General features: G+C 40.0%; 3 protein-coding genes across 8 annotated transcripts in view; 2 read left to right on the top strand and 1 right to left on the bottom strand.

The window, feature by feature from the left end:
- med12 (mediator complex subunit 12) overlaps nt 1-3640 on the top strand; it is a 28917-nt gene extending 25277 nt beyond the window's left edge. For 3 of the 6 annotated variants that reach the window (XM_037779732.1, XM_037779731.1, XM_037779728.1), the window contains exons 38-43: nt 130-204; nt 902-1131; nt 1261-1441; nt 1691-2038; nt 3012-3093; nt 3207-3640. In XM_037779732.1, coding sequence (XP_037635660.1) covers nt 130-204; nt 902-1131; nt 1261-1441; nt 1691-2038; nt 3012-3093; nt 3207-3244 — 954 coding nt within the window. In that variant the 3' untranslated portion in view covers nt 3245-3640. The remainder of the gene's footprint in view (nt 1-129; nt 205-901; nt 1132-1260; nt 1442-1690; nt 2039-3011; nt 3094-3206) is intronic. The other 3 variants (XM_037779734.1, XM_037779729.1, XM_037779733.1) reach the window with 3 other exon arrangements.
- Nucleotides 3641-4604: 964 nt separating this feature from the next.
- Nucleotides 4605-8381, bottom strand: mars2 (methionyl-tRNA synthetase 2, mitochondrial). The gene is made up of 3 exons (XM_037779749.1): nt 7834-8381; nt 6585-6919; nt 4605-6079 (listed from the first exon to the last, which is right to left on the bottom strand). The coding sequence occupies exons 1-3, from the start codon at nt 8090-8092 to the stop codon at nt 4901-4903; spliced, it is 1773 nt and encodes a 590-aa protein (XP_037635677.1). The 5' UTR covers nt 8093-8381; the 3' UTR covers nt 4605-4900.
- A 1545-nt stretch (nt 8382-9926) lies between these two features.
- On the top strand, nt 9927-16221 carry zgc:101583 (uncharacterized protein LOC494104 homolog). Its single transcript, XM_037779758.1, has 5 exons — nt 9927-10395; nt 13009-13065; nt 13393-13483; nt 14320-14480; nt 14606-16221. The coding sequence occupies exons 1-5, from the start codon at nt 10263-10265 to the stop codon at nt 15238-15240; spliced, it is 1077 nt and encodes a 358-aa protein (XP_037635686.1). The 5' UTR covers nt 9927-10262; the 3' UTR covers nt 15241-16221.
- The last annotated feature ends 5 nt before the right edge of the window (nt 16222-16226 follow it).

Here is a 16226-nt window from a genome sequence, read left to right as displayed (position 1 = left end):
GTTTTGTTTAGTTTTTGAGTCTAAGACGAGAATGGTGTGATGGTTTTAAGTGTTAAGAATCCTCTTTTACTCGTGGTAGAAGACATTGAATCTTTGCTATTTGCTGACTTCCTGTTTCCCTCTCTTCAGAATCAGAGCATGATCGGGCAGCAGATTAGACAAATAACACCCAACCAACCGTATACTTCAATGCAGGCATCTCAAGTAAGTCTATTTCTGTTGCTTTTCTAAAGAAATGCATTTTGTCATCAGACACCTCTATTCTCAGAACGTATATACCGTCTAACACCTTTATTTATACACACTAAAGACTGTTACACACAGGCGGCTTTGTTTTGTGCGGTTAATTCACACATACTTTCGGAGTACAGAGTATTTTTACACAGAACGCCAAACTTGCGTGGTGAAAAGGCAATTTCTTTCGGAACAGGGTTGATTTTCTGAGCTTTTGCACCGTAAATAAAGGCATCAACCAATCACGTTGGTGGAACCGGGTTGAATTGCACCTATGTTTATGAAACAACAACATGGAGGCTCCATGACCCAGGACAGCAAACTTTATTAGTCCTTTCAACCTTGACAAAGTCAGCGCAGACAAGATCCACTCCTTCCGTTCTTCACTTTCACAATAAAAGCCCCATACACATAATATTCACACACACACTACCCCCCGGTGTGTAAAGGTCTTAATGCTGAAGAATTTTAAAAAGCTGTTTAAACAGGATTCTGTCCACACAGAAATACCTTTACAGTTGTATACATACTCACACTCATGTGCGCTTACCTGGTGTTGTTTGGGTTCACTACATTAATAATCCTGACTTAGACGCTATGAATAAATCAATAATGGTCTCCTTCTCTTCCTTGGTTTTAATTATCAACGTTGTCTCTGTTTGTTCAGAACATATCTCAGGGCTATACCACGTACGCATCACACATGGGGATGCAGCAGCATCCGTCCCAAGGTGGTGGTATAGTTCCGTCCTCCTACGGGAACCAGAACTTCCAGGGTGCCCATCCTGGAGCCAACCCGGCTGTGGTGGATCCTCTTCGGCAAATGCAGCAAAGGCCCAGTGGTTACGTTCACCAGCAGGCTCCCGGCTACGCACACAATATGCAGAACACACAGAGGTCAGTGTTGTGTTTTCAAGGAAGGCTGCTTGATATTCTCATAACTGTTGTTGTGTTCACGTTACAAAGTTATAATCCTTGACTTTATGTCAACTACATAGCTAACTATCCTGTCCTGTAAACCTAAAGGTTTGCCCACCAGCCCCTCCAGCAGAATCCCATCATGCACGGTCTCAGTCACATGGGAGGCCAGGGCGTCCATCCAGGTTTGAGGCCCAATCCGATGCTGGCAGAACAACAGCAGCAGCAACAGCAGCAGCAACAGGCAGCACAGCAGCAGCAGCAGTACCTCAGACAACAAGCACTCAGAGTACGTCACTCCATCATCATTAGTGTATTCAGGTCTTAAGTCATGTTCTGGCTCAGTTTATTCATTTTCACGAGTAACTTGCAAAGTGAAAACGAGGCTGTTTGTGTGCACTACTTTTTAAATTTGTCCCCCTGAAGCTATCCAGTGTTTCCCAATAGAAATTCATTTTTTGCTTTACTAGAAGGGTACAAAAAGAAAGTCAGTACCTCAAACATCAACCATTATTTCTTTCCTACATTTTCACAACAGCAGCAGCAGGCCCAACAAGTTCAACAACAACAACAACAACAACAACAGCAACAGCAACAACAGCAGCAGCAGCAGCAGCAGCAACAACAACAACAACAACAGCAACAACAACAGCAACAACAGCAGGTGCAGCCCCAGCAGGTTCCTCCTCAACAGCAGGTTCCACAGCAGCAGCAACAACAGCAGCAGCAACAGCAGCAGCAACAACAGGTGTCAGCGGGGCCACCGCCAGGCCAGCAACAGAACCAGGGCCTGGGCATGCAGACACTGCCCCCCCAGCAACCCATGGTAGGTCCAACCCAGCTGACAGGGATCGTCATTAGTCCAGGTTGTGTGACGAATGATGGTGTAAGTAAGGAGACATGTTTTCACTCTCTGTTTGTAGTGTTATTTGTCACAGAAAGTTGTATCTGTCAGTGTTGTTGTAGAAATGTTAATACGTTTTCCCTCACCAAAATTTAGCGCAACTTTGTTGTGTAGTGTTATTTAGCATTCTTCCCGACAAGCTAACATGACATGTTTGGAACCAATCAATCCTTAGGTTTTCTAGTTTAATATAACAAGAGCATCTTCAGCTACAACCTCTGAAAGACAGAATAGCGTCAGATTGTTAATTAAGAGGTTAATGTTTATATTATAAAAGATTGATACTTTACTGTCTGTGTATCGATACAATATTGCCACGCAAAAAAATCGTGACACTATGTTGTATTGATTTTTTTCCCCCACCCCTAATTTGTTTGTATTCAAATAGAAGCTAGTAGTTTAGCATTTTTATAGCCAATTAACAACACGTATATACAGTAAATCACTGTGTACCTTTCTGTGTTGTTTTTTTAGCTTTAGTTTCTCGTGTCCAGGGAGCCTCCAGTTTCCATTTATTTTCGTACTTTATAAAAATCAACATCCAGAGATGCACAGTTTTTATTTTTTATCAAAATTACATTTTGATTACGTTTTGGGATCATTTTGGAGGCTTCCTGGTGGTGCATTTAAGACATTCTGACAAAAATGCAACAGCTACTTTTAAAAAACAAAATAATGATATATAGTTTATGAATGAAATGCTTTTTGGTAGCCTTTGTTGTTGTTGTTATTGTTGCCTCCATAAATGCTCCATTAGAGCTTTGGTGAAGACTCTGCATGTGATTTCTCATAGCGTGCATCACTGGCCGCCTAAAATATCAGGAATCACTCTAAAAACTTGTTATGCATTTTTGCAAAATGATTGATAGTAATGTAACGTTTATGCAAGTAGTAAATAATTGGATAAAACATCATAAATTGCTCTAATAACAATATGTGTGTATCTCTGTTTTAGTTTCCACGACAAGGGATGCAGCAGACTCAACAGCAGCAGCAGACTGCAGCTCTGGTCCGACAGCTGCAACAGCAACTTTCAAGTGAGTCCGAAACTTTCAGACATAAATGATGTGTCGTCGTCGTCATTGTTTCCATCTCTGCGTAATGATGAACAGATTTCATGTTTGTAATAAAACTTTCCCACTCTTTTCAGATACACAACCAGGACAGGGCACCAATTCATATTACTGATCGTGCTTGTTCATAGTAGTGTGTGTGTGAAGAATAGGCCCTCATCATGTGGGGAGGCCCGGCTCTGTAGATTGGCAGATGAATGTGTCCAGTCCCGTGTAGGCTGTTAGGAGGGGAGACTTTTCAAGGCACAACGGACCACCAAACCGATGAACCAAATCCCACCTCGACCAGTGAGGCAACGATCCGGAAAATAATCTTGACTTCAGTCGTGTAATTATGGATTATCAAAAGGAGGGATTCTGCTCTGAAGTAAACAGATAATGGTTAATAATGGAAAAGTCTATGTAAAAAAGTACCAGAAATTATAAGAATAATGCAATTTTTTATTTTATTTCAATTTGTACAATTTTTTCAGTTTCGTGTATTTCTCATTAAAAAATCATGTCAGTTTTTATGCCTTGTACTTGTGTTGGCTGCCTGTAGACGGGATTTAATGACCGGACCCCAAACAAGCTGCTGTCATGCAAAGAAGTCACTAAAGTCAGTTTTAAATGACATAATCAAAGTTTCCGAACGCTGAATTATAGTCGCATATTGAGTAACTTTTGTTGAGATGAGATTGAGTTAGTCATTGATTAATTGATCCCGATCAAATTAAGGTGTTCAAACAGCAACTTGATGTATATGAGTTCAATTCTCCAGTTTTTTCCAGTTTTCCAATTTTCCAGTCAATCCCTGGAGGCAGTTTTTCCTCAGACTGATTACTGAAGTGATTGAACAACTTTTACAGTTATAATTTCAGTGTGTCTCAATTTAGTGTTATTATATTACTAATGTCTGCAACTTAACTGCAATCGACCTTCTTCACCACAGACATTTTGACTTGACAACCATTCAAGTAACTCAGTGAGCCAGAAACTGAAACAGAAACATGTTATTCAGCCATCATTCATTTTATTATTTACGCACATGATCGTTCCTACTGCGACATGTCAAAATGTCTTCCATGAAAAAGGCCTGTTGGAAATCGGACGACCACAGTGGTAATGTCAAGGTGTCTCCTTTCAGCATGGGGGCATTACTGACGAGTGAATAACATCTGCATCATGACTGCAAAAGACCCTTTTAACAGCAGATATTTTGACATTTGACATTTGACATTTGACAGAATGAGATCATAATTAATTGTATTAATTACACCTGTTTGCCCGGCTGTGACATGTCAGAAGGCTGCTGTGAAATGATTTCAAAAGAAGGAAAGAAATATCGGTGTGTGTATTATTGAAGGGTGCTTTGACATTCACATTAGGTTTGTCCAAATCACAACATTACTATGTGTTAGATGCCCCTTTACAGTGGACTTAGAGGCATTTATACAATGTATGTATTAAATTCATGAAGGGGAATTTTGTTTTTTAATTTTACATGATGTAAAAATAGGTTGTGAAAGCAAATATGAAAGCCCCTTTACACCCACACAGGTTGCTGAGAATAATCCTTTTCACAGCAGACTGTTTGACATGTCAATGTAGAAAATGCACAGTCTAATTATTAATAATAACAATGTGGCTCCGTTCTAGTTGGATGTGTGAATTTCAGGGTCCGGCCTCTGTCGGTACACCTCACAGATTCTCGAGAAGTTTAAGTGAAAAGAGCCACAGGAGTTTTATTTCTTTATTGATTGAATCAGGGAACATGAAATAAAACAATTCCTCATTTCACATTTGCTGCCTTTTTTGTTTTCTTAGGTTTTTGTTTATCTAAATTCAGACTTTCCAAGCGACTAAAAAGCACTCCAGAGTCAGATCCTAGCGCTCTCCCTTCAAAGGGACAGTCGTTTCCCTGAAACCTTGGCAGGAAGTTCACATCTGCCCAGCTCCTCTCGCCCGGTCGCACCCCGAGTCTGGACAGCAGCTTGTCAGAAATCCCCGGCACTACTGGCTGGAGGAGTGTGCCATAAATCCTCAAGCATTCAAGGGAGACATGGTTGATGGTGTCCAGCCAGCGCTGGTCTTTACTGTCCCTCCTATCCAGCTTCCACGGTACGTGGCGCTGAATGAACCCGTTGGTCTGCCTCACACAAGCGCCGATGGCCTCCAGAGCTTTGTACACATGCATGCTCTCGTAGTGCTGCTCCACCACAGTGGGGAGGTTTCTCACAGCATCCAACATGTGGTAGTCTTCAACCACCGCCCTGCCTTCCTGGTCCCTTGGGAAGGACTGAGGGCAGAAAGAGGGGTAGACCTGAGCTGGGTTCAGAGCTGGAGCCGTGCAGCGGTTCAGCAGACCACCCAGTGAGTCGGCGAGCTCTGCATTGAGAAGCTTGATAACTTTGCCGTCTGTGTAATCGCAGTCCGAGTCTGGGACACCCTGACGCAGAAGAAAGTACCTCATACCATCAGTTGTGAACATCTGTGAGCGTTCAAGAGGATCCACCACGTTACCCAAACTTTTAGACATCTTCTTTCCTCCCACCGTCCAGTGAGAGTGCACATATATCGTCTGTGGCAACGGCAGTCCAGCCCCGAGAAGAAAAGCTGGCCAGTAGATGGCATGAAACTTTAAGATGTCCTTTCCAACAATGTGGCGGGCCACGTTCCACCACTGGTCGTGTTTATCTGGATAGCCAGCGACCGTGAGGTAGTTCACCAGAGCGTCTAGCCACACGTAGATGGTTTGTTCAGCATCACCCGGGACTGGTATGCCCCACTGAAGGCGGCTTCTCTGGCGGGAGACGGAGAGGTCAGGGAGGTCCTCCTGCAGCCACTGAAGGACTTCCTGGTGGAAACGCTCAGGCTGTATGGCCCGGGGATTTTCTCTGAGCCAGTCGAGCAGCTGAGACCGAAACGCAGAAAGACGAAACATGTAGTTCTCCTCTTTCATCCACTCAACCTGCAAAATAGTGGAGATTTGATTGAAGTTATGTTGACATGAAAAGTTCCACATTTTGGGAAATACACATTTTCTTGCCAAAAGGTAGATGAGATGATCAATATCATGTTATTTGGTGAGTTTTAGAGCTGCTGGTAGGCAGATTTTAAAGCTCTGGATAGAGCCAGGCTAGTTTATATAAAGTTAAGGAACTTGAGAGATGGATTTAAAACAAGAATGCTCAAAATCGTTGCATCAGAGTCTGAGATATCCTGCGTTTTAATCCCTAAAAACATTTGCCATAATGCAACTCAATGGCACCTTTTTACAAGACCCTTCCTGCCTGGTAAATGCCCATGTCTTTCCAACCCAATGCCCCCTTTTACTTATAAATTTGTGGTCTTAAAGCTCAAGCCGATATAACCCTGACAACAGACCTAAAATGTGTAAAATCAGTGTAGTGCTCCTTTAAAGTTTGCACTCATTCATCTCCTCTAAAATCACACACGCTATCATCTAGAATTACCTTGTGGCCACTCTCCAGCGATACTTTGATCTCCTTCCCCGATGAGTCCAGAGCATCGGCCACCTGCGACGCCGTGAGGAAGCTTTCATCTTGGGTGGAGTACCAGCCTTCATAACTCCCCTTGTAGATGAGCCCTTTGTTCCAGAGCACTGACCAGAAATGCTCCACAGCCTCACGGTGTCTCTGCTCAGTGGTTCTTATGAAGTCTGTGCACGATACGTTGCAGCTGCTGAAGAGATGTTTGAATCTCTCAGACACATCAGTGCAGAATGTCAGGGGATCTTTTCCTGCAGCTTCAGCAGCTTGTTGGATTTTCAAGCCATGTTCGTCTGTGCCTGAAATGCAACATAACACGGTGTATTATTCTAATTATCTGCCTGACAAATTGATTAATTGTTGAAATGTCAAGAAAATTTGCCGTCCAAAACCCAAAGATAAAACAGCAAATTCTCCTATTTGAGAAGCTGGAACCAGCAAATGTTTGGCATGATTAATCAATTATCAAAAGTTGCCAATTAATGAATCAAATATTAATTGTCTTCACTTCTATTAATAGGAATATCATATTTACATACATAATATATTTTCTGTGCACAGATTTCTAATATAAGCTTTAAGATGACTATAATGTAGAGATTTATATAGTTCCTAGATTGTAGACATCACATGCAATCAATAGCAATCAATGGTAGTAGATAGATAGATAGATAGTAACTTTAATGATCCCGAGGGAAATTCAAGTTTCCAGCATCACAGTTCCATAGTGCAAAACATGTTAGTAAAAAGGCAGTAAAAAAGTTAGTAGTGTAAAGTACAAAGTACAAAAAAATATATACCAGATATAGAAATACAAGGAGATGAAGAAAACTGTTAAAACTGAATATAGTGCAGGATAACAACTGAGATACACGACTATTAAAAAAGTGAATATAGTGCAGAAGAAACTGTTAAAAATGAATATAGTGCAAAAAGTGATATAGTGCTGAATGATAAAATATAAGAGATATACAGTAGAGACCAGGGGATTAAGAAATGTCAAATATGGAATATAATGCAGAATAAGAACTGAGGTAGAGAGTTTTTTAAAAATAAACTAAAGTGCAGAATAAAGCTGTACATTATTGGTATAATACAGCAAAAAAACAGTCTATGAATGTGCAGAGTAGAGCTGTTGGTGGTGTGCAGAATTAAAAAAGTAGCTTAGTCTATGAAAGTATACTATGTGTGTATACATCAATGGAGGATTTACCTGTTGCAAACTTTGAGTTGAAGCCCTGCAGCAGCTTATACCTGTGCAAGCAGTCAGCTAGCACAGCTGAATACAAGTGTCCTAAATGAGGAGAAGCATTGACATAGAAGATGGGAGTGGTTATGTAGTAACTCCTGTCCTCTCTGGAGGAAGAATGGGTGCTCCTGTATCTCAACACAGGGATCCTCTGAGCTGAAAATGGTTGCAGCCTGTGAAGAGCCTTACAGCTTCTGGTGACAAACAGAAAGGAGCTCCTCATCTTTGGATAGCAGATGAAGACAACCAAACGAGATTGAGTCCAGGGAGTGCAGTAATGATGTGCTAGCCATCCATTTATCTAGCTAAAACATGGAGTTTTCGTGCAATAAAATACACGTCGAGAAACCTAATTACTCTCGGACAAATACTGGAAGATCTTAGAATAGTCAGGAAACAGGAATTGATTCATTTTAAGCTTTTTCTTGAAGCCAGAGGCACATGAGTTCAGCTCATGCTTGTCAAGGTTAGCTCTACTTCCGGGTTTCTAGAACACAAACAATCCACTCGTCCAATCAGAACGCTGCATAGTGAACACCCGGAAACACCAACCAACCAATCAGATCGCTTATAGGTTCCTCGTTAGTGATGGGAATTTAGTCTCTTTTTAGTGAGCCGGTTCATTTGGCTGAGCTCACCAAGAAGAGCCGGCTCTTTCGGCTCCTAAACGGCTCTTCATTTGACCACTTCTGCCTTTTATAATTCAGCCAAATTTAGCTTTAGCTGTTTTGACTTATGATTAGTATGTGTGCACATATATCACTTAAATTATTCAATATAATTATACTAAACCTTATAATTTCCAGAATATCATAATTTTACATGCTGCTTCGTTTCCGACTGTCACTCATCTTGTCTGCTATTCGCGCACCGCACTCCTCTCTCTCTTTCTCTCCTCCTCTTCCTCCTGCTCTGTACCTGTAGACCGTCCGTGCTTGATGGTATGATCCTTGTCTGTCATCACCTGATTGGTCGCACGGACATCATTAACACATCATTCAGTCACAGTCAGTGCATGGATTGTAGTGATGGCGAGCTGGAGCTTCATGAAGCATTGAAGCTTTCCAGCAAATTGGTTCGCTAAAGGGTTCATTTCTCGAGGCTTCATGTGCACGAAACCACCTGGTGGTCAAAGAGTGTAAAACAGGCAGATATGATTAACCATGTGATCTGTGATCACTGTTGGGAATGACTATAAACAATGAAAAAAATATATATTACTATGTAATCCATGTAAGTATATTATGAGTATATAACATACATGTATAATAAACTGTAATTGTTTTATGAGGAATGCATCTTATGTGTGTAAACCAATCCTTTGGTCCATAATTGTATTGTAATGTAGTGTAATATAATATAATAAATGCAGGAGGGGTAATATTAGGGTTCTGTGTCACTTCTGGAAAGTGGCATTGGTTCAACCAGTGAAGATCTGAACCACTTCCTGAAGCAGTCAGCGGTTTGGCCGGGCAGCGAGGCTTCGGACGTCATCAATGACGTCATTGGTCAAAAAACGATACAAGCCTCGAAACGCGCATCGCGGAAAACTTCCTGGATTATTCGACACACGCATCGGCTCAGCACGTTACATCACTAATGGAGTGCCAGTGGCATGGAGAAAATTGTCCTATCATTCTGCCTTGAATTAATAAAAAAAAAAAAAAACGGCTCTCGGACAGGAGCCGGCTCTTATCGTTAATTTAAAACGTTATAGACTGCACATATGTACATATTACATTTATTTATTGCACATACTACATATATTTAATGACGGACTGCACACACTATGTTCACCCATTCACTCTGTATCTTTTATATCTATTATTGTTGTTATAATTTTGTATATCTTTACCTCTCCTGTGTTTCACTCTGTTTGCTGATGTTGCTGCTTTGACACCTGAATTTCCCTACGGGGATTAATAAAGGTTCATCTTATCTTATCTTCTCTTATCTTATCATCTTATCTTAAAAGAGCCGGCTCTTTGAACCGGCTCTTATAGTTCACTTAAAAGAGCCGGCTAAAAGAGCCGACTCGTTCGCGACCACCACATCACTATTCCTGGTTGCCAGACAACGACGACGAAGTGGAGGTTTTACGTGCAACTGACGTAAAATATTATCCAAACTGTTGAGTTTAAGCGGAAGTTAAATAGTTTTAGACTTAATTAAACCAACATTAAGTTAGATAAGTCGTTAGTTATAACTTCCTTGTCATCTCTAGTTGTTTAAGAAGCTGGTTTGAACACCGTCGCAGTGAGAGAGAGTCATCCTATCATGTGATGTTCATTTGAACAGTCTGCTGCTCCACTGAGGAGTTTCACCTGAACGCTTCGTTTCTCACAGAAGTTCAGTTACTCAATCTAAAGTCAGAGTTATAAAGGTTATTAGTGATGGAGGTGAACAGAACGGACTTCTACATCGGTCTCTCTCTGGCTGTGAGCTCCAGCGCTTTCATCGGAGCCAGTTTCATCCTGAAGAAGAAAGGCCTGCTGAGACTGGCCAGCAAAGGGTCAATGCGAGCAGGTAACAAATACACCTTCACTTAAAGGTGACTTTAAAGGTCAGAGGAGGAAGAAACACTCAGAACTGTATGTGTCAAGTACCAAGTATAGGAGTATTAGTATGTAAAGGAGAAGGGAAGTGGCGTGATCGAAAGTAAAAGTAGAGCTGCTCCATGAAAGGGTTAAATACTAAACTGTATGACAATATGAAGGATAGGGATACATAAAGACTATAATAAAGACTTAGGAGACAGTTTGTGGTGAAATAAGGAATAACCTTTCTTATTATACCAATAGATTTATTTATTTTTTTACTATGTCAAATGTTTAAAGTAGCATAAAATAGAAATATTCAAGTAAACAACAAGTATTTGATCATCAGATCATCCCCTTTGAGAAGCTGGATCTAGACAAGTTTAACTTTTTTTGCTTGCAAAATTGCAGCTCTATCTTTATGTAATATATTACTGATGTATTACTGTGTGAGCAACAGTTTACTGGAGCAGTTTAACTACTTCATATAATGTTGGATAGTTTAATCTACAACAAAAACAATGCATCATATTTGTAAGATTGTCATGTGTTTGCATGTCAGATGTAGCCAGTAGCTTCCTCATTATAGCAGAGCTGCTCCATGAAAGGGTTAAATTCTAGTACTAAACTATATTACAATATGAAAGATAGGGATACATTCGACTATAATAAAGACTTAGGAGACAGTTTGTGGTGACAAGAGGACTAACCCTTCTTATTATACCAATAGATTTATTTATAAGTCACTATACTGCTGCTGCCAGATAAATGTAGTGGAGTATAAAGTAGCATCAAATAGAAATATTCAAGTAAACAACAAGTATTTGACCATCAAATCATCCCCTTTGAGAAGCTGCAACTAGAAAAGTTTAACTTTTTTTCTTGCAAAATTGCAGCTCTATCTTTATGTAATATATTACTGAGGTATTACTGTGTAAGCTACAGTTTACTGGAGCAGTTTAACTTCAGCTGGAGCTAATTTCAACTACTTTATATAATGTTGGATAGTTTAATCTACAACAAAAACAATGCATCATATTTGTAAGATTGTCATGTGTTTGCATGTCAGATGTAGCCAGTAGCTTCCTCATTATAGCAGAGCTGCTCCATGAAAGGGTTAAATACTAGTACTAAACTATATGACAATATGAAAGATAGGGATACATTCGACTATAATAAAGACTTAGGAGACAGTTTGTGGTGACAAGAGGACTAACCCTTCTTATTATACCAATAGATTTATTTATAAGTCACTATACTGCTGCTGCCAGATAAATGTAGTGGAGTATAAAGTAGCATCAAATAGAAATATTCAAGTAAACAACAAGTATTTGACCATCAGATCATCCCCTTTGAGAAGCTGGATCTAGACAAGTTTAACTTTTTTTTGCTTGCAAAATTGCAGCTCTATCTTTATGTAATATGTCTCTGATGTATTACTGTGTAAGCAACAGTTTACTGGAGCAGTTTAACTTCAGCTGGAGCTAATTTCAACTACTTTATATAATGTTGGATAGTTTAATCTACAACAAAAACAATGCATCATATTTTGTAAGATTGTCATGTGTTTGCATGTCAGATGTAGCCAGTAGCTTCCTCATTATAGCAGAGCTGTCCCCTGTCAGGGTTATACTAGCATACATTATTTCAATTATCAATTAATCTGTTGATAATTTTCTTTATGAATCGAGTAATTATTTATTTCCAGTCAACAAATCATCCCCTTTGAGAAGCTGGAACTAGATAAGTTTCTTTTTTTTGCTTGCAAATTTGCAGCTCTATCTTTATGTAATATATTACTGATGTATTACTGTGTAAACAACAGTTTACTGTTGTAGCTGCAGCTAATTCAACTACTTTATATAATGTTGTATAGTTTAATCTACAACAACAACAATATATCATGTTGTGTAAGATTGTCATGTGTTTGCATGTCACATGTTTATCTGCAAAGTCACTACGCTGCTGCTGCTGCCAGATAAATGTAGTGGAGTAGAAAGTAGCATAAAATGGAAATATTCAAGTAAAGTAGAAGTATTGGACCACTGTACTTGAATTAATGTACTTAGTTACACCACTGTAAAAGATACAGGGCTCTTAATAGATATCACTAGGAGGAAGGTATGTCTTGATGGACACATGAATATTAAGATAAGATAAGATAAGATAAGACATTCCTTTATAAGTCCTGCAGTGGGGAGATTTGCAGTATACAGCGGCAAAGGGGGTAGTGCGAAAAACAAGAAGCATCAGCTAACGTAGCTAAACAAAGTGTAACAAAATATGAACCATTTAAAAAGATGGAAGTATAAAAATAGGAGCAGTGTATACAGTATTGACAATAAACAGACTATTAACAAAATTGCACAAGTGGAAAATGATATTGCACAGAGAGAATGAAATGAAATTCCACCTGAAAATATCAGGTTATTGTCAGTTTTTGGTGTGTAAGTGGTCTAGTTAGAATAATACAGTAGGATATATAAACTTAATACTGTATTTAAGGCTAATAAGTCTACAGGATTTTTGTTAGGTAAGTGAGGAATTATTTAAAGTGAGAAACCTGTAACTGTACTTCATCTTTATTTTCTGCATCTCACAGGTCAAGGGGGGTATGCTTACCTGAAGGAATGGCTGTGGTGGGCAGGACTAATTTCAAGTAAGTGAATGACTTTAGTTTTGTAAAATGGGTGACATGGTCAGCTGCTTGTTTTTTTCTTTCTTGGTGACATTCCTCAGCAGCCATGCCTAGAAACATTGTGTTCTTTGTTTTTCAAAGTGAAAATGAGCTCTTGTGGGTTTGGTATTTTTTGCTGTTGGTGACGTTACAGTTGTTGCAGCACCCACACCATATCTTTGAAGTGCACATTCCTCCAAGGAGCACATTAGCACACGTGGGTTGGGAGAGAATAATTGTTTAACCTTTTAACCAGCTGTACCAGCTATGAATTTATGCACACTGATGATGGTCATGTTTATATTCTAGTGGGAACTGGAGAGGCCGCCAACTTCGCTGCATATGCATTTGCGCCGGCTACACTGGTGACTCCTCTTGGAGCATTGAGTGTACTTGTGAGGTAATTGTCTTTTTCTTGAGATTGATTTTGCAGCTTTTCATGCCACTGATGGTTTCAAGACTTAGATATCGGGCCGATACTGCCTCAAATAGCTGGAACTGGTATCGGTGATAATGGTGCCGATCTATTTAATTCAATTTCTATGTTTATGTTCTATATATACATTATATACTGGAATTTGAATTCCTGTTCTAAGTTTTGACCAGTTGTAATTCCTGTTAATTTTGAAGATTTTTTACCAAGCTGCTGGTGTATGATTAATTACTTTAATAATAAAATACAATTCAGTAAAGAAATCTATGCATTTATTTGTTGCATTTTGTTTTACAAAGTTAAAAAAAGCAATATTTAAGTCAAACCTGATGTTTCCTTACACATAAAAGAATGATCCCAGTCACTTCCACGCAACGAGGCATACAGCTTATTAATTAAACACTGGTATCGGATCAATACTCCGTCTCGGCTGATACCCAAAGCCCAGGTATTAGTATCGGTATCCGGGCTGAAAAAGTTGGATCGTGCATCTCTAGTGTGCAGCTGTACTATCCCTGTCTCTCTCTCTATATATATATATGTAGCCCTTTAAAGCCTTTAAAATGAAAGCATATATTTGTGACTTGTTTTTAAAGATTTCATTAAGAATGAACATACTTGTGGCTGAGAGAAGAAGCCAGAAATTATCTAGATGCAGACTATTTCATTATTTTAGTTTTGGTCTTGTCTTGAGATTTGATGACAGTAAAAAAATATAGAATATCACCAGACTTATCTTTTTTAATGTGCAGTAGCAAAATGTGCGCTAACTCTCTGTGTCTGCATCATTTGTTTTCTTCCAGTGCCGTGCTCTCCACTTACTTTCTGAATGAGAGGCTGAACGTACATGGGAAGATCGGTTGTTTGCTGTGCGTCTTGGGCTCCACGGTGATGGTGATCCATGCCCCACAGGAGGAGGAGGTTGCCTCCCTCAGTGCCATGGCTGAGAAGCTCAAAGACCCAGGTAGGACTGCCCCCTTCATCAGTGTGATCTCATTAACCATGCTGTTGAAACTGAATCCCTGATAACGGTTGGATGGATTTTTTTTTTCTTCAGGTAACTAACTCGTTCTTGAATGCTCCCACTAGGTTTCATTGTGTTTGCTGTGTGCGTTGTTGGAAGCAGCCTGGTTCTTATCTTTGCCGTGGCTCCGCGGTTTGGACAGAAGAATGTGCTGGTCTACATCCTGATCTGCTCTGTGATTGGCTCCCTGTCTGTGTCTTGTGTGAAGGGCCTGGGCATTGGCATTAAGGAGCTGTTTGCCGGGACAGCAGTGCTGAAGGATCCCCTGTTCTGGGCCTTAGTCATCAGCCTGATAATCTGCATCAGCATTCAAATCAATTACCTGAACAAAGCCCTCGACATCTTCAACACCTCCCTAGTCACGCCCATCTACTACGTCTTCTTCACCACCTCCGTCATGGCCTGCTCGGCCATTCTCTTCAAGGAGTGGTTGCGTATGACCGCTGACGGAGCAGTGGGAACAATTAGCGGGTTCCTCACCATCATTTTGGGGATCTTCCTCCTCCATGCCTTCAAGGACATTACATTTAGCTGTGATTCCCTCCCACAGTTCCTGAGGAAGGGTCCTCAGGGCTTTCCATGGGGGCACCAGCCGTATGTGGCTCTTCCCAGCCACGAAACACAATCAGAGGATGAGATTAAACTGCCCAGAGAAGGAAGCTCAAAGGGGGGCTGGGGTACGCACCAGAGAGCTCCTTAAGGAGGACCAATAGTCTTGTCACTGCTGAGAAAATTGGTAATTCTGAAGCTTTACTGTTCACCACTCTTACAATGTGACAAGTTAGTTTACTAAATCTGAATTTCAAGTCTTACACACAATGCACTGGATGAACAAAGTTGCTTAAAGTGAGCATAATGTTCCTGTCAGCACACTGGATGTCATAGATGTACATCCACATCTTTAGTTAAACAAAAAGACAGGACAGGATTATAATCTGAAGTATAATTTATATCATTGTGAATGTTTGTTGCACTGCTGTGTACATGTTTTTTTATACAGTATATTAAGTTAAAGAAAATAATTGAAGGTTGAATATTAGCCTGCTTAAACCAGATTGTGCCTTCTGTTACTGAAAACAATAACCTTATTCATAGGTTTGCACTTTTAACCTTAGCAGACATTGTACAAATGTATGATTTTAAGACCAGTGTAAAGGCAAAGAAATGATTTGTCCTGAATGCATTTCAATCATCTGTTGTTGATGATCAAGTTTGAGTAATTTCTATTATGAGTTACTGTAATACCTCAGTATTATATGCAAACCGCACCAAAGAATGTTATTATTTCCCTGTGTGGATCAATTCCCAACATGTGCCAAACTGTAATAATATAATATGATGTAACTAGGGCTGTCCAGAATGCCATTTTTTTTGGGCTTCGAAGCTTTTGGTGAGAAATATTCGAAGGTATTCGAAGCTTCGCTGAGCAGCGCGGAAGGCTGACATGTTCTTCTGTCTGTCGGTCTCCATCTCCGCCCGTTTCAGTGCCCAGGAGAGCGCCACTGCCATACTACTGTACACACATGCAGCTCTACACATGACAAGCAGCGATATGCCTCTGAGAATAACTTAAAAATTATTAATGTTGCATATGAATAATGAATGTTATTGTGGGTTTATTCCTTCAGGGGGCTTTTATGGGATTTTATACATTATTATTGCATACAATATTTTGAAAAACAAAGC

This window comes from Sebastes umbrosus, chromosome 9 (assembly GCF_015220745.1).
Source record: "Sebastes umbrosus isolate fSebUmb1 chromosome 9, fSebUmb1.pri, whole genome shotgun sequence".
In the NCBI taxonomy this organism is placed as follows: Eukaryota; Metazoa; Chordata; class Actinopteri; order Perciformes; family Sebastidae; genus Sebastes; species Sebastes umbrosus.
This window is presented reverse-complemented; position numbering and strand designations above follow the sequence as displayed.

Bases quoted from the DNA above. Each gene is read 5' to 3' on its own strand.
- zgc:101583 (XM_037779758.1), top strand. From the start codon at position 10,263: ATGGAGGTGAACAGAACGGACTTCTACATCGGTCTCTCTCTGGCTGTG. The intron at 10,396-13,008 runs GTAACAAATACA...TGCATCTCACAG, and splicing joins CAAAGGGTCAATGCGAGCAG to GTCAAGGGGGGTATGCTTAC. The intron at 13,066-13,392 runs GTAAGTGAATGA...TTTATATTCTAG, and splicing joins GTGGGCAGGACTAATTTCAA to TGGGAACTGGAGAGGCCGCC.
- mars2 (XM_037779749.1), bottom strand. From the start codon at position 8,092: ATGAGGAGCTCCTTTCTGTTTGTCACCAGAAGCTGTAAGGCTCTTCAC. The intron at 6,920-7,833 runs GTAAATCCTCCA...GTTGCATTTCAG, and splicing joins CAACTCAAAGTTTGCAACAG to GCACAGACGAACATGGCTTG. The intron at 6,080-6,584 runs GTAATTCTAGAT...ACTATTTTGCAG, and splicing joins CGCTGGAGAGTGGCCACAAG to GTTGAGTGGATGAAAGAGGA.